Source organism: Gobio gobio (assembly GCF_949357685.1).
Source record: "Gobio gobio genome assembly, chromosome: 3".
Taxonomy (NCBI): domain Eukaryota; kingdom Metazoa; phylum Chordata; class Actinopteri; order Cypriniformes; family Gobionidae; genus Gobio; species Gobio gobio.
Window position 1 is genome coordinate 48854332 of NC_137099.1, and position 22578 is coordinate 48876909.

A 22578-nucleotide genomic window follows, 5' to 3' on the forward strand; every position below is an offset into this window, starting at 1 on the left:
AGGACATGTCTGAAAACAGTGCCCCTCAGGTGCTGGTGAAAGCTCGGTTTAACTTCCAGCAGACCAATGAGGATGAGTTGTCCTTCAGTAAGGGTGACATCATCCAGGTGATGCGGCAGGAAGACGGCGGCTGGTGGGAGGGGTCTGTCAATGGCAAAACCGGCTGGTTTCCTAGCAACTATGTCAAAGAGATCAAAGGCTCTGGTTAGTATTTGACACTTTTAAACCTTCAAAAGTTTTAGTTGCAGAAGTTGAACTCTGACAAATTCTTGTAGAAAGACAACAGATCTAGGCTCCTGCAAGACCAGACAAGCAAAATGAACTAGAGGGATATGTCTCACTCATACGCCTCTCACAGACTGACAAGAAAAGAAGTAGAGATGATAAGATAACTTTGTATACCCCATTTACCTGCTGGCTTTCTTCTGTGTCCTAGTGTTACCATAATATTTTCATAAAATGCCTGCTGAGTATGTGTATAGATCAGAAAATTGCTTCGGGCAGCTGCATGATAGGCTGTCAACATTTTAGCCAGCTTAAAAAAATTTTTTTTTTTTTTTTAAGCCTCATTTTTTTCGAGGCACTACGAGTTGAGAATGTAAAATCTGCCCAGGTCCATTAAAAGGGTGATTATAGGAATACTTACAGGCTTAATGAAAATGTGCCAAAAGAGAACTGAATAGCTGCTCTCTGCAAAAGCCAAAAACTGTGAGATTATGTGACCATTACAAGCTTACATTGGAAAAATGTGTGCTCATCCAACCCATGTTGGGTACAGGTGCTGGATACAATGCAGCAACCTAAGAATAAAAAGAGTAAATGTTAGGACGCCCAATTGTAACGTCAAAACCTTGAAAAAATCTGCTGATCAAGTTGTGCCAGTACTTTAGATTTGACCTTTCCCTGCAAACATTTTCATCCCACCAAAAAAAGATTTGAAAGATATCTCTTATGTTCATATATTTTAAAATGTATTCATGTGATGCAAAGCTGCAATTACTCCAGTCTTCAGTGTCACATGATCTTTCAGAAATCATTCTAATATGATGATTTGATGCTCAAGAAACATTTCTTATTATTATTATTTTCAGTTGAAAACAGTTGTGCAGCTTAAAGGGGCCATGAACTGCATTTAAAAAAGAATAAATTCTGTGCTCCACTTCATGTAAAAATCTTGATAACATTAAGTTAACATATAAAAAAACATCCCAATTTAGAAGTAGTAAGCTATTTTCTATTCTGTTTTTGACCCTCTCTTTCAAACACTCCATTTTGATGGGCGTGCCGCATTTAAGACTTGTAAGTAAATGCTATGATTGGGTAACACTTTATTTTACAGTGTCCTTGTTACACGTTACATGTAGTTACAACTATAAATTATGCATAATTACATGCAACTAACCCTATTGTAAGTACATGTAGTTAATTATTATTGCACAGTACTTACATTTATAAATACACTGTAACACGGACACCTTACAATAAAGGGTTACACTTTATTTTAAGGTGTCTTTGTTACACTGTAATTATACATGTAAGTACAGAGTAATATTATAAGTAAATCATATTTATAAGTATGTCTCTCTCATATTTACTTCTACATGACGTGTGTATCAGTGGGCGGGGCTAAAGAGGCAATGACGTAAAGGTCTTTCGTCGCACTGTAACGTTATAATGTGACAATCTGAAACAAATAGTTTTCTGAGCTTGGTTTCAAAGCTGTTTTTTGACTAACAAGGAAGCTTTGAGTTCTGAAACTTACAGGATATTTTTTATAGTGCAATGACCTCTTATGTCAAAAGATCAAGGAAAATTTGATTTCTCATTTCATGACCCCTTTAATATTTTTTGTGGAAACTGTAATTCTTTTTACTTTCAGGATTCCTTGATGAATAGAAAGATAAAGTAGGACAACATTTATTTGAAATAGAAATCTTTACAATTGAAATGTGTTCACTGTGTCTTTTGATCAATTTAATGCATCCTTGCTGAATGAAAGTATTAATTATCGGTAGAGACTGTATTTTTTAAATAACCTGCTCTTACAAAGCCTTATCGCAGTGTATGCACGTTGTAGTATAAACAGAACCTCTGACCCTTGCTATCCAGTCCAAACCTAAATAGCACCCCATGACGCCAAACAGATGCTTCCCTCTCATTTATGGGGAAATGGCCTTAATGTGTATTCAACCCAGCTAGAATGGAAATAGTTTAGGATGACATCAGAGCTTGAACATCCAGAGCTTAACAGGAAGGAAAACACACAATCTAACAACAAAGACAGGAAGTGCAGCGGCCAGAAGACACCACTTCCCCTTTCCTCTTCACACTCCAGTTTATTCCACTCTCCGAGCACTTAGACCGAGACTCTTTTATATGATTTACTTGTGGTAAATGCATCACTTGTAGTAGACATTAATAGTGTATTGATTTCATATGTCATCACAAAAATGGCTGCTGTTAGGAAGAGGGGAACAGTAGGGAGGAGTTCAGATTATATGATTAAAAGGATAGTTCATCAAAAAAGGAAAATTCTGTCATTTTTATTTATTCATTCATGTTGTTTCAAACCTGTGGGACTTACTTTCTTTTATGGTACACAAAGGTAGAGGAAGAACCTGTCATACAGGCTTGGAACAAAAGTGAATGAATGCATGCTGACAAAATTGTAATTTTGGGTGAATTATTCCTTTAAAACTAGATTTGCTAAGTATGAGATGCTTACCTTTGTAAACAACACTAATGAATGGTTCAGTTTGTGGAGAAGTTGAGCTCTTCGAGACCTTAGGGAATGCAAAGGGAAACAAAAAAAAAAACACATTTGCAAAGTGGAGAATAATTTTATAATTTTCAATAGCTGTTTCCATCCACCTATTTTTATGCACATTTTGGGATATTGCATAAAAATGTGCATATATGAGCATAAATCTAAAAAAATTTGCATTAATGCGCTCAATTGAGGAGGATACATTTTTCATCCGATAAGAAGATATACACAAACTACGATGGAAACACATTTACTGAATAAATCCCTCTTTGCACAACAACAACAAAAAACTCAATAGTGGATGTGATTGGATAACTGGACTAACCAGCGGATCAGTTTTATTGTATTTCAAATGTTGGTTTGATCATTCTGAAATACCATTTAGAAGGATTTAGTATAATGACCTCCCAGAATCGTCTCACATGATTGTGTTCCCAAACGCCAGGCATCTGAACGCGAAATAACATGAGAGCATTTATTGCGTTTGTCTGCGCGGATGCAAATTATTTATGATGTACTATAAAAGAGCCACAGTGGTTTCCCAGATTGCAGCCTCAGCCATTTTTATTACAGATATTTTGCATCAGTTTCCCTGGAAGTGACGATTTGTTTCTCTTGAACACATGGAATGGAAACGCTGCTTTATTTGCAAATGTTTTATGAAATATTCCAATTTCGCGCATAAGTTAAATTTGCAACTTTGGATGGAAACAATGCTAATGATCCGGTTGTTTGCATGATGAGGAATGTTCAAGCTGATATTTTTGATGATTCCAGGAAGTTCACACATTATGTTACTGATATTCGTGTAAATGAACCATATGGATTGTAATGTTCAAACTGATGTAAGAGGTGTAATGTTTTCCTGTAAACCCAGATCTCCCCCTCTAGATTTCTAAATCTAATATTGCTGCCCTGACTGCTCACTGCGGGAGAGATGTACTTTAATATTCAATAACAGAAACAAAATGCTTCCAGATGTTGGTCTAAAGTGACCTTCTTACCTTTTGTTCTGTTTTTGCTCTCTTAAACAGACAAACCTGTCTCTCCAAAGTCTGGAACACTGAAGAGTCCGCCCAAGGGCCTTGAGACCACTAACTTTTGCAAGACTTACTATAATGTGGTAAGAGAGATGTGCTTTAGTGTTGCATGTAACACCTCCCATGTGGAACAAGTTGATTATTTGAGAGCAGAATATTGAATTGCACCAGTATTTCCCTAACCAAATAGGCAAGTACACCACAAACCCTGTCTATACCTGACAGATAAGACTAATGTTTAAAGACATTAAATATTATGGAGGTTATCACAATGTGATTGTTATAGCAGCATTATGAATACTTTTTAAAGGGTCATGAAACAACACATCTAATACTTTCATAAAACATCTCAGTAACACTTCAGTGTAGGGTCCAATTCTCACTGTTTACTAGTTATTTATTAGCATGCATATTACTAGGATATTGGCTGTTTATTAGTACTTGTAAAGCACATATTAATGCCTTATTCTGCATGACCATATTCTACATCCCTTAATCCTTCCCAATACCTACATTACATAACTACCTTACTAACTATTAATAAGCAATAATTAGGAGTTTATTGAGGCAAAAGTCATAGTTAATAGTGAGAATTGGACCCTAATCTAAAGTGTGACCAACATCCCTTTCTGTTTAACTGGATTTCCCCTGAGCTGTTGGACATTGCACTGCACACCCATAATGTTAGAACAGGGAAATATGATGTGAATTATTTTATACTTTAACTATGACGATTACAATCAACTTATGTAAATACCATTGGCTAATCCTTTTCTTTTCATTCTTATTGACATTAACATCAATATGCCTATAATAAATTCAATATATATATACTACCATTCAAACATTTGGGGTCAGTAAGATATTTTTAAACTCAATTCTTTGATTCAGCAAGTATGCAGTAAATTGATCAAAAGTACCAATAAAGACATTGATAATTTTACAAAAGATTTCTCTTTCAAATAAATGTTCTTTCGATCACTGTTTCCAAAAATATTATGTAGCACAACTGTTTACAACATTGATAATAACAAGAAATGCACCAAATCACCAATTATCTTTTTTTTTTTTTTTTTTTTTTTAAATCTTACTGATCCCAAACTTTTGAATGGTACTGAATGTGGACTACCGACGCATCCATAGCTCTCATAGCTAAAGATAATGCAGTGCTACTACTTAAAACGCGAGGATATTCCGTTTGTGTAAGGGTTATTTTGAATTTGAAGCGTCGTTGTCCAGTTTTCTCAGACTTGGCTTTAGACTTAATCCTTGAATTTACAGTCATAAGGCTTTAATCTGGGTTTAAAAGCCGTGCCAAACCAGAGTTACTTAGAGTTAATAATCCAAGTTTAAACACCCACCAGCAGATGCTACTCCGGGTTTGGTCTTGATTTATGTCATTAAAAGAGACACACGATATCCTGACAATGACAATTCTGCTAATAAATATAATTTCAGGTCATTTATATGGGTATGTGTGTGCGTCGTTTCCTTTCTTTTGCTCCATTTCATCATGTGACGTGTCCCAGCAGCCTCCCCCTGATCCTCCGCAAACCCAATGAGCCGTTAATGTGTGTGTGTGTAGGTCAGGCTTTGCCTAAATTGTGTGGACCTTGTGTTGTCTGGACCTTGTGCAGCAGACCTTAATATCCTTGTGTCCCCACAAGGATATTAAAATAGAAAATCACCTACATTCAAGTCAAGTCAATTCTATATATGTATAGCGCTTTTCAGAATACATGTTTCAAAACAGCTTTACAGAAAAACTTAATTTTAATGTTTACAATATTTTAATGTCTTCATGCCTTAATAGTCGATTTATTTTACTATAGTTTACATTTTGCAAAGATACAAGCAAACAAGGAGTTGAGAAATGCTATATACAGTAGTATATATATCATGCTACTCAAGTATACTGAATGAATGTGGATAAAGTTGGATATATATGTACAGTAGAGGCCAAATGTGATGTTCAGCCTAAGAAAAATTAACATCTCCGTTTATTAAAATATTATTAAACATTTGTTAAAGTTTTTGTTAGCATAATGCGTTGTTTTGCTGGCTGGGAATCAATCGTTTTATTTGTGATAACGCAATGAAATATGCCAAATTGCTTTTTGTTTTTATATGCATTTTTTTGGTAACGCTTTACAATAAGGTTCCATTAGTTAAGGTTAGTTAACGCATTAACTAATATTACCTAACAATGAGAAAGACATTAGTTACAATACTTATTCATCTTTGTTAACATTACGTAATAAAAATAAAACGTTATTGGTTCATGTTAGTTCAGGTTCATGAACTAACGTTAACAGATACAACTTTGGATTTTAATAATGTATTCATGACTGTTGCGATAACATTAACTAAGATGAATAAATACTTCAGAAATATTTTTCATTGTTAGTTCATGTTAACTGATGTTGTTAGCTAAATTTATTGTAAAGTGTTACCATTTTTTTGCATAGTAAAATAAAACCTGTATCTGTAGATTGCGTTTTTATTTTAACCAAATAATTTTGTCAGATTAATACCTTAACCAAGTTTATTGCTTTGTTCTTCTGTAATATTTAAAAAATTGAAAATATTTTTCTCATATTTTGATGGTTTAATCAAACTTGTAGGGCCATTAAAAACCAAAAATCACTAGGCCACTACTGTTTATGCAACTTTATATAAAGAACTGGCCAATAATATAGTTATATAGTTTGCAAAAAAAAAACAAGACCGTTAAGGTTTGGTTTATAGTATATATTGATTTATGTGAGTGTACTGTACTGTATGTATGCAGATAAAGTAGGATGAACTATACATCCAACATTTGATTGTGAAGATCAGCCGACCGTCTGCATGAAGAAGGCGACTTAAGGCTGGAATACACTACATGACTTTTGCTCAGACATTTGGCCCGAATTGCAATCTAGATGAGTCGACAATAGTTGGCGAACATCTGCGCCAATCTGCAGATTTTGAGCAGTTGAAGTTGACAAATTTCACAGAAAATCGCATTTGTATGATGGGCACAGACTAGCTTCGGACTACGATTCCATGACCTGCCGCTACTGAAGCCGAAGCTGCCCTCTATCTACCGGTGTTGCAATAAAATACAATACAAATACAAAAGTAAAATATAGCTGCAAGCAGCCATTATCGGGGCCAAGCGCAAAGAAGAAGACAAGACATGCCAAAATAGCTGGGAGTGTCAGATCAACTGCAGCAATGAGCAATTAAACACATTTTAAGATGATTTTAGGCAAAAAGGCTGAAAAATGCATTGTAGTCTATGGGAATTTCATGTTTTGTTCTATTATAGCGCCATCAAGAGGCACAATCCCACTAATTTTTGTATGTGTCATCTGAGTGAGCCCATACATGTGTGTGTCAATTTTGTTGAAAATATCTCATTTCGTTTTGGAGTTATAGACATTTATATGAAAAAACACATAAAAAATGACTGACACCTGACTTTGATTGGATTTTACTACCCCTTACTATCAATATTTTCACATTTGAGCATTAGCGTGTAGTTATCGACCTATGTTTCCGAACTTCTGACGCTGGTTTTGTCTCGATCGGACTAGCAGTTTCGAAGATATCAGCTAAAAAATTTTAAGAGCTAAATTACCACGCTGCACAAACCATACGCCGAAACCTGGCAAGTCTAGTATCATTGGACTTGGTAAGGATTCAGGATACAAAAAAAGTTACTCCCATGAAAATAAAACTCCTTCAGGGCATGGTGGTGATGGCTCATACAGAGTTTCGTAAAAATCCGTTCATGTGTTCATAAAATACAGCATTTTATCACATAATTCAAAATGGCCGACAGCCAAAATGGCCGATATGGTAAAATTGGATATCAGTTGACTTGGCATGACGTCCCGAATCTAACGAGACCACTTTTATTACCAACGGATCCAACGGTTCAGAAGTTATAAGCAAAAATAGCAATTTTTCGTATCTTCGGACCAGTAGGTGGCGCTGTGCCGAAACGCTGCATGTTGCCTCAGGTCATGCTTGTGATGACATGTACCATGTTTGGTTTGAATACGATAAAGCGTTGCGGAGATATTGCCTTAAGTGTATTTTCGCAACCACTTTGTAAAATTAGTTTGCGCGTGTAAAATTGCGCGTTTATCGGAAACGTTTTGACGAATCAACTTGAATTCCATAACTTTTTGTCCTCATGGTCTGAAGATGATCTGTTTCAATTTTCGTGAAAGTATGTTTTTCAGAAAATTCTAAATGGCGGGAAAATTTACATAACGGAAAAGGACGTCATAGGGTGCAATCGAATCAGCTTGAGCCAAGGAATCAAAGGAAAAAAAATAATTTCGTTTCTAGCCCTTATGTTTCAAAAGTTATTAGCATAAACATGAGTGAAACTTTGGACAGGTGGTGGCGCTAGAGGGAATGAGTTCAAGACTCCAAATTTGGTGTGGTTTCTATTGGTACTGACCTCTATCAGTGTACCAAATTTACCATACCATATACCATAATACCATAACTTTCCCGCAAGCGGTTCTATGGGCTACCATAGACTCCAATGGCGGAATAATAATAATAATAGTAAGAAATCTAATGATTTCAATAGGTGCCTCCGCACCTTCGGTGCTTGGCCCCTAATTAACAGAACGTGCGTAACAAATTATCCTCAATATTTGGTTCATAAGCATAGATTAATCAACTGACTACGCCACTCACCTCTAACATCCATTTGGAGAGTCCATAGGAAGACCGCATCCAAATGTGCTTGGCTCGTTTTTTTTCTTTTGTTTGTTTCAGCCATGTTTGTTTCATCTGTCATGCTTCTCCTAGCAACGGGCATGTGTTTATATGTGAGTTTGCTGTGTTTGTGACTACTTGAAAGTCTGGAAGTGTGTGATCCTCAGTCGTTTAGTGTATGATGACCTGTTTTTCTCTATAACCATTTACAAAGTCAGCAAGTGTGTGATGGCAAGTATTTTAAACTCTGCTCACATTTTAAAAGTTGTGAAGTGTGTTCCAGCCTTTAATAAACAAACAATCTGATTGAAAATGCAGAAAAGGCTTTTGTGTGAGGGATAGTTTCAGGGCTAGGAGATCATATCATTAGCTCAGTCTGAAAAAAAAATGTCAATGGAAAGTCCCCACTATGATAGAAAAACTAATATGTGAGTGTGATTTGAAAGTATTGTAAAGAGAAAGTGTGTGTGTTTGGGACTGTGTTTGCATGTTCATATGTAAATGTGTTGTTATGAATGTCTGTATTTGGTTATCAGTTATCACTGGTGTGTGTTTGTCTCTCTACCGTGCTGTAATATAGGTCATCTTTTCCATCTCATTGACCAGGGGAACAGCTGTGCCTGAGGCCCTGCGCTGTCTATGTCTGTGTGTCTGTGTTGGTTATGTGTCATGTTTAACGGACCCTACTCTTCTAAAGACTGCGCAAGGCATACTTACTGAAGATGAAGTGTGTATGTCTGTGTATTTTAGGCTGGATGAGAGTTTGAGGTCAGGCTGAGTTCAGTCTTTTATAGCAGCGTTAGGGGAGGAGATCCATTCAAGTTAAAGACGCAGTTTGAAATGGCTGTAACTGTCCCGCTATAATCTCCAGGTGTCCAGTGTTATAGTTTATGCCAGTGGTTGTTCCGTGTATGTGTTTACACACAACTTTGTTCTTGGGTCTGGTAATTCTGGAGGTACAAGATGAGGCTGTTAAAATGTGCCCTATCCTATGACATAAGCTTATTTCTTGTGTATTTAGTTACTGATCAAGCCCACATGCAATATTTTGAAGCAGATTTTTAGAATTGAAAGGTTCTACCCCTCTCTCATCCCTTACATCTTTATTTATTGAATATTTAAAGGTGCACTGTGTAAAGTGTAAATTTTAGCGGTTCACCCCTCCCTTTCGAAGCACGTAGAGAAGCTTCGGTGGCCAACACAGAACAAAGATGTCGTCGTCTGAGACAGCAGAGAGTGGCTAGCACTCTGTAGAGCAGTTTGTCCATTTAGGGCTACTGTAGAAACATGGCGGCGCAAAATGGTGACTTCGCTGTAAGGGGATCCACGGTGTATGTAGATAGAAAGCTCATTCTAAGGTAATAAAACATAACGCTTCATTATGTAAGGTCTTTATATTCCACTGAAAACATAGTTATGTATGTTATATTGCATTTCTGTCAATAGATCCTCATACATATTACACACAGCACATTTAAGCTAATTTGGTGCTGCATTGTCATTAAATCTTACATCGGCTGATCTTGTACATGTTTTTCTGCCTTAACAACATTGCCGTCTCAAATTCTGCTTATTTAAAATATATGATTAATTTGATAATTAAGTAAGTAATATTAAATGTATGAATATGAATGAAATATATAAATATATATTTTACAAAAAATGTGATATGTTGACGGACAAATATCATGTATCTATCAAATATCTATGGATTTATTTTATGTTTTCTTAAATGTATATATTCTATACATTCTATAAATAATATTTAAAAATTAACTGGGCCAGCAGGGGGGAAAAAATCCTTATTTTGAGCCTCTCAACTTCTTTTAATAAATTTGTATCATTCTTAGATCTATTCTGCAGGTTGTCACCTACAATTTGAATAGAAAGGTTTCAGTGTTTGTTAGTTTTTTGTTTGGCTGCATTTCAAGGTTCATCCGCTGTCTGTTTGAGGACAGATTGAAGTTCTTTTGTGACATTGTGGGGTTTTTAACTGGCAGGATGTATTCAGTGAGGTAAAATAGCTCCGCACAACCAGAAATTACTTTTAAATATTAAATTAGACATTATCATGAGATGCAAGGACTGACCCAGTTCTGTCTCTTGCTCATTCTGTGCGCCTGTAGTATTTTGTCTGCAAGAATAAAGAGCATGTTGAAATGGACTCGTCTTTTGGATTCAAGTCTTTTTACTTATAACCTGTCAATTGTACAAGTGCAGTGTTAATATCTACCAATGTATACGTATTATAGATGCACAACGTTTGAATGACATTTGTACTTGTATTTAGTTAAAATGTACAGCATCTTATTTCATCTCATTACTGTTTGCAATATAATCGTTTAAAAATTCTAAAATATTGATTCTAGTTGTCACACATGACTGAGTAACTGTTTTTGGTTTTTGTCAAATGCTCAGGTGGTTCAGAATATTCTACAAACAGAGACCGAATACTGTAAAGAGCTGCAGACTCTCCTCTCATCATATCTGAGAGCATTGCAGCCCACCGACAGGTAAGAACACAAACCAACAGTCCAACATAAACATAGATAACAGTAGTTCAGGACTGAATCTCTCTCTCTCTCTTTCTCACTCTCAATTTTTAGGCTCAGCGTGTCAGAAATCAGTCACATCATGGGAAATCTGGAGGAGATCAGCTCTTTCCAGCAGACACTGGTGCATTCGCTGGAGGAAAGCGTCAAGTAAGAGTTCTCCGCCACTCAATTAGTCAACAGCGACACCTAGTGGTAGTTACCAATAATAAATATCATGTACTGTAGTTCTAAAGTTTATCCAACAAATTTGAGAGGTATGAATTCAGCTCTGTTCAGCTTTAACATTATTTATTTCTAAATAAGGTGTGTGTTGTGTGCAGAGTTCCAGAGAGTCAGCAGAGAATAGGAAGCTTCTTCCTGTCCCTCATTCCTCAGATGAGGAGTCTGTACGTGACCTACTGCTCTAACCATCCCTCTGCGGTTAACATTCTCACACAACACAGGTGTGTGACGCAACACAATACACATAATGCTAGTAATGTCCACAAACAGCACATGTATGCACACTCACAGAAACACCCTGCATTAACATTGGACAGTTTTTTATTGATTCTTAACTATTACATTTAAAAATCATACACATACAGCAACATTTTTTTAATGACTTCCTTGTGTTTTTTTGCATGTTTCAGTGAGGAACTAGGAGAGTTTATGGAAAGTAAAGGTGCGAACACCCCGGGAATCCTCACACTCACCACAGGCCTGAGCAAACCCTTCCTGAGACTGGAGAAATACCCCACACTACTGAAAGAGATGGAGCGGCACATGGAGGTACTGTACCACTCTCACTGTCTGTATGTACACTAACGTTCAAAAGTTGAGAGAATTTTAGAGGGCAGCAGAAGACCATTCATTGGCTTATCCTCCTTACTAATATTGTTTAATCATATTTAAACTTTATAAAATCCTTATAATAACATTACAAACTAGATTTTGTTGACTTTTAATACTTCAGTTGTTCATTTGAGGTATGCATGTGCAATAATATTGCAATAATGTACAATGCAACCTGAAAATTGTTTTAAAGGGAAAACCTGGGATAAGTAATGTCTTACCTATAATTTAAAATAAGTAATTTTGTTTACCTATAAACAAAAATTGTATGTGAGTAAGCAAGTTTAAATGAGTTACCATGGAAAATGTGACTTGAAACAAACACACACTTTTGAAATGAAAGTGAGCCAATGAGTGGTTCTTTGCTGCCACCTGCTGGTAAAAAAAACAATAATTGTCAAAAAACAAGCACAATCATCACAGTACTCTCTAATATTGTTACTACTTTGTTTAAATTGAGGTATGTTTTTGCATTTATAACACATTACAATGAGACCTGAACAAGGTAGGTGTTTTAAAGGGGAAACCTGGAATATCTACAGTATCTACAAAAAGTGTGTGTGTATGTGTGTGTGTAAGCACGTTTAATTGATTTAATATGGAAAATGTACTTTGAAACCAAAAACAGACAAAATGCAAGTGAGCAAATTACTGATCCTCTACTGCCACCTGCTGGTTAAAATAGTAATTTTGTCATACTACTCACTAATATTGTTCTATAATTCACATTTAGACTTTATAAAGTCACTATTATAACATGAACAAATCACATTTTGTCAGTTTATCACTTCATTTCACCTGTGCTCTGTTTTGTTAATTTAGTGCTTAAATGCATTAAATGCAAAATGCCTTAAATGCTTAAAGGCCTTAAAGCTACACTATGTAACTTTTCCGTCCACTAGAGGTCGCCTGTTCAAAACAAAGGCGTAGTTTGATGACGGCACGTTTGAGCGCAGAATCTCGGGACATGTGGTCTTCACCTCACAGCCGGTGGAAAACAGACAGGATAGGACTCGGGCAGAAATCATGTTCATGGATGCGATTATTAACATTACTGTAGTCTGAAGTAGAGCAGGAGCGAGTGTTGTGGAGCTGAGCAAGGCCGCAGGAGCGATTGAAGAGCGGGACTGTTATTATGGCATAGTCGCTGGCGGGACTTTTATTATGACACGGTTGCCGGCGCTACTTCCTCTTTTCCAGTCATGAGTCTGAGGTAACCCAACTCTGTTTATCGTATTAGATATATCTGAGTGTGTTGAAAAGGAAGTTATGACGTTCGCTCGGCGGCTGCTATGACACTTGTTCACACTGCAGTGAGAGTAAAGTGTTTCACAGAATAAAACCGGAGACCGAGGGTGACGCAGATATGACGCAATCGACAGGCGACTCCCTCACACGCATAGCTCACACGTCCCGGTTCCTTGGTTAAAATAGCAATTATCTCACGATTTACAAATAGTTTAAAACATTTGGGATATTCTAAGTACTCAACTGAACAAAATATATAACACTGGCCTAGTGGTTTCTGGATATTTTACTGCAAAAATCCTACATAGTTCACCTTTAAATGCTTGAACCCCGATAAATGCTGCTCGCAGCTTTTAATTTTGGTTTGTTTTTAAAAGAAGTCTCTTATACACACAGAGGCTGCATTTATTTGATAAAAAATACAGTAATGTTGTGAAATATTATTATTATTAATATACTCATATTATTACTAATAAAATAGAAATATAATAATAAAATGTAGTTAATTCCTGTGATGACACAGCTGAATTTCCAGCAGCCATTGATATATATTTTTTCTTCTTCAGGATTCTTTGATGAATAGTATGTTTAAATGAACAGCATTTACAGCATCTTTTGTAACATTATCCCCCAGTTTCACAGACAAGGCTTAAGCTAGTCTCAGACTAAAATGCATGTTTGAGCTGTTTTAACTGTAAGCAACTTGCACTGGCATATCTTAAAGGGATGGTTAACCCCAAAATTTTAATTTTGTCATTAATTACTCACCCTCATGTTGTTCCAAACCCGTAAAACCTTGGTTCATCTTCAGAACACAGATTAAGATATTTTTGATGTAATCGGAGAGCTCTGTGTCCTCTCCATAGACCGCTATTTAATTAACGTTTTCAAGGTCCAGAAAGGTAGTAAAGACATCGTTAATATTGTCCATGTGACTCCAGTGGTTCTCCGATTTCATCAAAAATATCTTAATTTGTGTTCTGAAGATGAACGAAGGTCTTACGTGTTTGGAACGTCATGAGGGTGAGGAATTAATGACAGAATTTTCATTTTTGGGTGAATTTTCCTTTAAGCCTAGTCCCAGACTAAAATGCATGTTTGAGCTGTTTTAATTGAAAGCAACTTGCACTGACATACCTTAAAATATGCCAGTGCCATTGTTTTGTCTCCAGATGCACACCAGTAATGTTTTTGTTCTAAGGCACTTTTATAAAAGTTTCTTAAACGTCCTAATTGTATTTAAGCCTAATCCTGGCTTAATCTAAACCCTGTCTGTGAAACTGAGCCTATAAATGTCTTTACTGTCTCTTTTGATCAATTTATTGTCCTTGATGAATAAAAACATTAATTTCCATTTTACAGTAACTATACAGTAAACCAGTTTAACTCGCTCATATTCTTCCTTTGTTCTGCCCAGGCGCTTCATCCAGATTATCCAGACATTCAGAAGAGCATGACAGTGTTTAAAAATCTCTCGGTGAGTATTATAAGGTCAACATCATACATTTTCTTTGATTTTCACCAGTATGTAAGCATGAAAGATGTGTGAAATGATGATTAGCTGTTTTTTTGAGCCATGTTATCTTTTAGAATGGGATGCTGTGCTTATTTGTGTGTGTGTTTTTTGTTGTTGTGTCTTCAGGCCCAGTGTCAGGAAGTGAGGAAGAGGAAGGAACTTGAGCTGCAGATTCTGATGGAGTCTATTCGGGGCTGGGAAGGGGAGGGCATTAAGACCCTGGGCTCTGTTCTCTACATGTCTCAAGTCCTCATCCAGAACCACGGCTCTGAGGTGAATGTTATCAAATGATCTATCTTTAAGCATTCAACCAACCATCAGGGACAACCAATATTAAAAGCTATATTTACATTAAAGTAGTTAACAGATCATTGGTTAGTTAATAGTTCGAAACATCTTCAAAATGTTTTATATCTTCTTTATGGACCCCTGATTAAAAACTTTGGTTTAAGAGGAAACAGATATCATCCATATTAATAGGAGTATTATAAAAGATTTTGAATTCAATAAAATATAAATGGTAAACTCAATGAAATGTTTATTGTAATATTCTGCTTCCTCAGGAGAAAAATGAGCGATATCTCTTGCTGTTTCCTCACATTCTTCTCATGTTGTCTGCCAGTCCTCGAATGAGTGGTTTCATCTACCAGGTAAATGATTTTGCTGGCAGTTTTCCCCAAAAAATTTTGTGGTAATATTTGTTACTTTTTTTATTGTGTTTCAGTGAAAACCCACCAACAATCATTATGTATTTATGTAGTTAGTATTAGTGATATTAAGAGTAAAAGAGTGTTATTAAGTGTGATATTAAGAAGGCTTTTTTTCCAGAAAATACCAAATTGTACACACTGTATATTTTAAATGGGTTAGGGTTATTTCATGTTTTGACAATTTAACAGTTATTATATTGTCTGTTGCTGGAATGTCGTTTTTGACATTTTTACAGCTTACATGATTGCATTCATTCAAAAAAATTAAAAACATGCATATCCAGTAAATTAAATGCGAATTAATAGAATTTGAATTTAATCACAAGATTGCAAAATCCCAGAGGGACTGGATCTCGGGCTCTATTATTCTATTATTACGCTGTTGTCTCATATTACCCCATCAGAATGAATCTCTGCTGTTTAGTCGGTCCTGTATGCTCTAAAATGTTGACGGCTTATTGGTTGATTGACTTGCACAGGGGAAACTTCCTCTGACTGGAATGGCTCTTAATAAAATAGAGGACAGTGACACCACAAAAAATGCTTTTGAAATATCTGGTAAGTTTCCCAGCCAGTTGTCCTCATGGGTTGTATATGTTAATATTGATAGTCGATTGAGCAGCATGATGTTTTTGCATTCAGGAAATATGATAGAGCGGATTCAGGTAATCTGTAATAACCAGCAAGATCTTCAGGACTGGGTGGATCATCTACACCGGCAGACCAAACGCACTTCAACCATCAGCTTGAAACCACAGAATGTTCCCTGCCATACGGTGAGAAATATGTACTTTCCACAAGCGCATACACTACCATTCAAAAGTTTGGGGTGAGTAAGAAGTTTTAATGTTTTTTGAATGCTCTATATATAATATTATATAATAAATATAATAGAATATTTGTTTTCTATTTTATTATATATTATGAAATGTAATTTATTTCTATGATGCAAAGCTGAATTTTCAGCATTACTCCAGTCTTCAGTTTAACATGATTCGGGACATGTATTCAGAAATCATTCTAATATGATGATTTGATGCTCAAGATTATTATTATTATCAGCGTTGAAAACAGTTGTGCTGCTTAATACTTTTTGTGAAAACTGTGATAAATTTTTTTTTGTAGGGATTTTTATAATGAGAACATTCAAAAGAGCAACATTTAATTGAAATAGAAATCTTTTATGAAAGTCTTTACTGACACTTGTGATCAATTTAATGCGTCCTTGTGGAATCAAAGAATTACATTCTTTTAAAAAGTTAGAAGTCTTATCAGACTCATGTCTATATTAAAAATGACTGAAATTCAGTGTCACTCATCTGATCTTCTCCTTCCCTTTCAGCTGCCGTCTCACCCTCTTACCCCGTCCAGACACTCAGAGAATCGCGGTGTAAGCGGATCTCCAGTCTACCACACTCTTCCTCATCTCTCTTCACTTGGAACTCCTCACAGTGGAATGATGTGGGGGCCCCTTGAACCCCCCAAAACCCAGAAGCCCTGGAGTCTCAGCTGTCTCCGACCTGCACCACCCCTAAAACCCTCAGCTGCGTTGTGTTACAAAGAGGTATATGTTATAACACATAAGGAGCATCTCTAAATGAAGACTAGCTATAAACCAATATGTGTACAGTGATTTATATAAGATGCATTCTGGATTTGAATAAAACAAATTATGTATTTGCTAATCATTATTTATTCACTTTTTTGTTTGCATTTAATTTCTGCATGTCTTCAGGATCTCAGTAGAAGTCCCAAAAGTATGAAGAAGCTTCTGCCCAAAAGAAAACCTGAGAGGAAGCCATCTGATGAGGAATTTGCTGTCAGAAAAAGTATGACACTATTAAAGAATGAAAAGTTCTGTTTACACCTGGTCACGTCATGTGTTTTTACTGATTCGGATCTCATTTGCTAAAACGGTTCCAGATACACTGCCACATAAATGTGTCTCTGCAAAACAGATATAAATCCGATCTTCAAATTTAATGGCTCACGTTAACGTCAACGAAAGCAACTGCATTTTATTTGTCATCAGCTAATTTCAAGACCAAAGACCACAATAGGAAAGAGAGGAGCAAACTCAAACCACCTCCTAAAGTGGTTTGAGTGATCAGATTTAAATCCATCTCGAAAGAGTCTCGGAGGGCATTTACACCTGCATTGCTTTTGTTTACTGTTTGTATGAAAACAGTCCCCTTACAATAATCTCACAATGTTACCTGGTCACTGACATCTTTTGTGCTCTTCTTGTTTCCCATAAGGCACTGCAGCTCTGGAGGAGGATGCTCAGATCCTGAAAGTGATCGAAGCATACTGCACAAGCGCTAAAACACGGCAAACACTCAACTCAAGTATGTATTCATTACCGTCGCATGCATTGTCTTGTGATTTTTCATATGCTTTGAAGAAATGAGTGAGTGAAGAAAGTATAACTGCATCTCACATAATACCGTCAGGTTGACACAATTCAAATGTGTTTTCAAGTTCTTTCTCAAATACATATTTCCGTTCAAAAGTTTAGGGTCAGTTCTTTTTTAAAGAAATTAATTCTTGCATTCAGCAATAATGCAGTCAATTGATCAAAAGTGACAGTAAAGACTTTCTATTGATCAAAGAATCAATGTGACACTGGACCACAAAACCAGTCATAAGTCACACGGTATATTTGTGGCAATGCACTTTATGGGTCAAAATTATCGATTTTTCTTTTATGCCAAAAATCTTTAGGATATTAAGTAAAGTTCATGTTTCATGAAGAGATTTTTTACTACTTTTAAAGCGTTTTTCTCAATATTTAGACTTTTTTGCACCCTCAGATTCCAGATTTTCAAATAGTTTTATCTCGACCAAATATTGTCCTATCCTAACAAATGTATTTATTCAGCTGTCATGTGATGTATAAATCTCAAATTTAAAAAAATTTACCCTTATGACTGGCTTTGTGCTCCAGGGTCACAAATTACATTTTGAAATATATTTTAACAGTAAACGGTTGTTTTAAATAGTGTAATAATATTTCACAATAGTACTGTTTTACTGTATTTTACTGCCATTTTTATTGCCAAAAATCTTGCTAATCCCAAACTTTTGAACAGTAGTGTATTTGGGCTTGAAGGCCCATATTTTAAGTTCTACAAAACACCTTCATCTGTCCTGAAATCTCTGATAAACATTCTTAGATATGTCTGCAACTTACTGTGACATCTTTTCTGAATTCTTGTGGCATTCGCTATATAAATGTATGTTGGCTAAACTCTCTACCACTATGTTGAGCACTCTTAATATTTTCTGCTCTTAACAAACATCTTTGTCTCTTTTCCTCTCCCTTCCTTCATTCATTTCTTTTTCACCCATTTCTCTCTTATGTTGTCCCACCATTATTATTGCTTTCTGTTATATTTTTATTTCATTTTGTCACTTATATATCATTTATTGGGCGCCATGGGCCCTCCCTCACTTTACTCCTCTTGGTTGGTCCATTCTCTCAACCCACCCGTCCTCTCCAATATGATTGGTTTGATCCCCATCCCTAATTAGCATGGCAGGGCACTGATTTGATGCATAATCATGTGCTGGCTGAAGTTGACCAATCGTATGTGGATGCTGTGGGTTGTCGTAGCAGCGGATTTCCCTCCTCTGACCAATCTGAAGACTCGGACTATGACACTATATGGATAACTCACACTAACAGACTTGGTTCTATGTCCCGTAAGAGCTGCTGCTCATATATACACGTCTAAACTAAAACAGCTTTTCTTTTATTTGAAAGACTTTGCATTTGAAAGTGACACGTTCTTTTTGAGTGCTTAAATATACGTTTTGCATATTGAAGAGATGGTTGACATGAAAGAGCAAGAAAGATGTTTTCACTGCTTTTGCTCCATGGCTTTCATAGGACCGAGGCATTCACATTTAAGTGCCCCGTCCTAAAATTCTGTGCTATTCAGGGTTACTATAGTTACGTTTTTTGCATTTTAGTTCAATTGAAATAAAAAAGAATAATCTCAATCTATCTCTCTTTCTCTCTCTCTCTCGCAGATGCACCGATATAAAAAGTTTGGTCGATACAGATAACCGATAATTTTTATTTCAAAGCTGATAACCGATATATAGGCTGATTAATCCAATTTTTATATAGTTTTTGAGAGCTTGAGTACAAAAAAGTCTCACCATTAAAAGCCATGTCCCAAGCATAGTGTGCGTCTGAAATAATCCATTCTTTATCAGCCTTAATATATCGGCCAAATTTCTTTATTTCTTTATCGAAAACATACGAGCTAATTACTAAAACTTTCAAATGAAAATTATAACGGAAATTCTAAATCTGAATAAAACCTATAATAGTATCTCAATAATGCTAAAATAACACTGGTGAATTGATATAGTCTGTCAAGGAGTGTGTTAACCAGTTGCAGTTCAGTTGTTAACCTTACATTGTTAAACTTCTTTCAGGTTCAAGAAAGGAGTCAGGGCCACATATGCTTTTTCCTGAGGAGGAGAAAATCATTGTGGAAGAGACCAAGAGCAATGGCCAAACCGTAATCGAAGAAAGGTTTGATCACAGCTTTATGCGTCTAATATACCCATTTATTTGCTCTTAATTGTCATTAGGTCTCTCAGTGTAATGCATTCATTTATCACGATTAATCTTACAATAATATTGCACATAAAATAGTCATAAAGTAGTTGTTCATAATGATTTCATTGCAGGAGTCTGGTGGATACAGTTTATGCCTTAAGGGATGAGGTACAAGAACTTAAGCAGGTCAGTACACATGCCACACACAAACGTTCGTTTATGCTTAATGTGATGCCATGCCGTTGAAAGTCAAAATCTGGTGCCGTGACCCGGATGCTCTGATTTTACACCACCAGGATAACAAGAGAATGAAGCGAACTCTTGAAGAAGAACAAAAGGCACGGAAAGAGCTGGAGAAGATTGTCAGGAAAGTGTTAAAGAGCATGAACGACCCATCCTGGGACGAGACTAATTTGTGAGCCCATCTGTGCTGTTATGAAAATGAAAACCGCATCTGATAATTGTGTTCAGTGTAGTCCTAAGTCCTGACCAAAAACACTTGTAAATATTGTGACAAAATTGGACTTGATCCCCTCAGTCACAGTATTATGCCTTTTTTTTCCTTTTTTTTTTTTTTAAACCTGATCCTTTTTAAGCCTTTTTCGTTTGCCAGTGCCAAGTATCTAGTTGAACCCATTTTCAGATATGCTAATGTATGAGGAAATGTATTGAGGCTGGACATCATCTATCAGAAATGTACTACTCATCTCTACAGGATCAGGTGTGGTCCGGCAAAGCTGCCAAAAAACCTTCTTACAGTTTGATCATGTAGTTCACCGTCACAGATGTCATTGGTTCCCAGTCTAAAACTGGGAGTCTCAGGGATGATAGACACACTGTACCTACAAATGTTGCCAGGCCTGCATCACTGCCTGCGTCCTCTGACTTTCAGAATCATTAGCCAATATGTTCAATAAGTGATGACATTCAGTCGAATTTTTCCAATGGAAAACCTAGCAATGCAATACTGGAGAAAATCTGAGGGAACTAGTCTTAAATGATTACATGTCAAAGTTGCTTTTACAATAACCTCAGTTTTAATTTCGTCCGTTTGATCTTTTGCACCTTGCAGCTTGTATCTTTTTTTAAAAACTTTTATTATGGTCCTTTAACCCTGATTGTGCATTCACAGATTTTTGTTTTGTACAGAAATAATCCTTTATTGTATTTAATGCTCAGAAATGTGCCTTTTTTGGAAAAAGAGATTTCCAGAATTTTGTCAGCATTTCTAGCTCTGTCAGCATTTCAAAGAACCTTTGTAAGAAAACTGTATGCAAGATTTATTTTAAATTTAACACTGAATCTGTGGTTAGGAACTGACAGATTAAGAGTCTTCTATGTTGTCTGTCTAATTTATGTATTTAAATGAAATATTGTCTTCTGCAAAATTACTGTGTATTGTGAAATTTCCAAATAACCTCGACTACTTTCTCTTCCCAAAGCACTCACTCTATCTTACTCTATATTTCTTGCTGATTGAATTAAATAAATACAAATTCTTACTGTGACTCTTTGAAAGGTGTTTGTGCTTGCCTCATTCCTTTCTTGCTCTATTAGTCGTGACACAAGAAATCAAATTTGCCTTGATCTTTTGACATACTAAGAGGTCTTTGTACCTTTAAAAAAAGTAATGGAAGTTTCATAGCTTAAAACGTCCTCCTTATTATAAACAAAGCAACAAGCTCCAAAAACAATATGACGTTACATGGGGAAACACATTTGCATATTACTGCCTCCAGAGCAAGTTATCAACATAGGCCCCGCCCACTGAAATTCAGTCTCTTAACGGCTGACATTTGCCTTTTGAGAAAATTCTGTATTTTTTTCCCTGAGAATGGGGCTTTATAACTCGTAATTGTTAGAATTACGAGTTTTTATCGTGTCGGAGGATTACATGTGTGTTTTGTAAACGAGGCACAGTGAAGCGAGTTTACAAAGAAACTTGTCGACCGATGAAGCAGCATATGACTATGAGTGTATCGCAAACCGTAAGTAAATGATTTCATAACCCTTTGTCTTTTGATGATAGCTATGGATAATGTTTTCAAAACACATACAGTGGCTATAGCAGAGAGTCATCATACCCTGTGAAAATATTCACATTACATCCTTTAAAATAAAAACTTTTTTTTAACTGTATGCACACATTAACCCTCATCATCAGAGTGAAGATAACATTTTAAAACATTCTGCACTGTAAAAAAAAATTGCTGCCTTAAATTTTTAAGGAGTCATTGTTTTAATATTTTAAAGGGATAGTTCACCCAAAAATGAAAATTCTGTCATCATTTACTCACCCTCAAGTTGTTCCAAACCTGTATGAGTTTCTTTGTTTTGCTGAACACAAAAGAAGATATTTTTAAGTATGTTTGTATCCAGGGACGTCGTTAGGCCTATTTTAGGGGGGCTGAAGCTACCCCAAAATGTTCCTAAGCCCCCCTAAATGATAATTAGAACAACGATAACAATTTGATTTATCAATAACTGTATCCTCATTCATATTTAGACGCAACAAATTATAAATATCCAGCTACAAAAAAATAGCCGAAAAGTCGGAAGTTGGACAGAAGTACGAGTTGTGCTATCAAGATGATGCACGGATGCACC

At 36.0% G+C, this 22578-nt stretch overlaps 1 protein-coding gene across 2 annotated transcripts in view; it reads left to right on the plus strand.

Annotated features, from left to right (window-relative positions):
• Window positions 1–22237, plus strand: part of arhgef7b (Rho guanine nucleotide exchange factor (GEF) 7b) — a 38836-nt gene extending 16599 nt beyond the window's left edge. The window contains exons 5-22 of one of the 2 annotated variants that reach the window (XM_079811709.1): window positions 3–204; window positions 3802–3890; window positions 10951–11045; window positions 11139–11234; window positions 11408–11530; window positions 11720–11858; window positions 14587–14646; window positions 14812–14958; window positions 15249–15335; window positions 15875–15953; window positions 16038–16171; window positions 16738–16959; window positions 17131–17224; window positions 17654–17743; window positions 18930–19100; window positions 19845–19944; window positions 20103–20157; window positions 20268–22237. In XM_079811709.1, coding sequence (XP_079667835.1) covers window positions 3–204; window positions 3802–3890; window positions 10951–11045; window positions 11139–11234; window positions 11408–11530; window positions 11720–11858; window positions 14587–14646; window positions 14812–14958; window positions 15249–15335; window positions 15875–15953; window positions 16038–16171; window positions 16738–16959; window positions 17131–17224; window positions 17654–17743; window positions 18930–19100; window positions 19845–19944; window positions 20103–20157; window positions 20268–20390 — 2106 coding nt within the window. In that variant the 3' untranslated portion in view covers window positions 20391–22237. The remainder of the gene's footprint in view (window positions 1–2; window positions 205–3801; window positions 3891–10950; window positions 11046–11138; window positions 11235–11407; window positions 11531–11719; window positions 11859–14586; window positions 14647–14811; window positions 14959–15248; window positions 15336–15874; window positions 15954–16037; window positions 16172–16737; window positions 16960–17130; window positions 17225–17653; window positions 17744–18929; window positions 19101–19844; window positions 19945–20102; window positions 20158–20267) is intronic. The other variant, XM_079811708.1, reaches the window with a different exon arrangement.
• The last annotated feature ends 341 nt before the right edge of the window (window positions 22238–22578 follow it).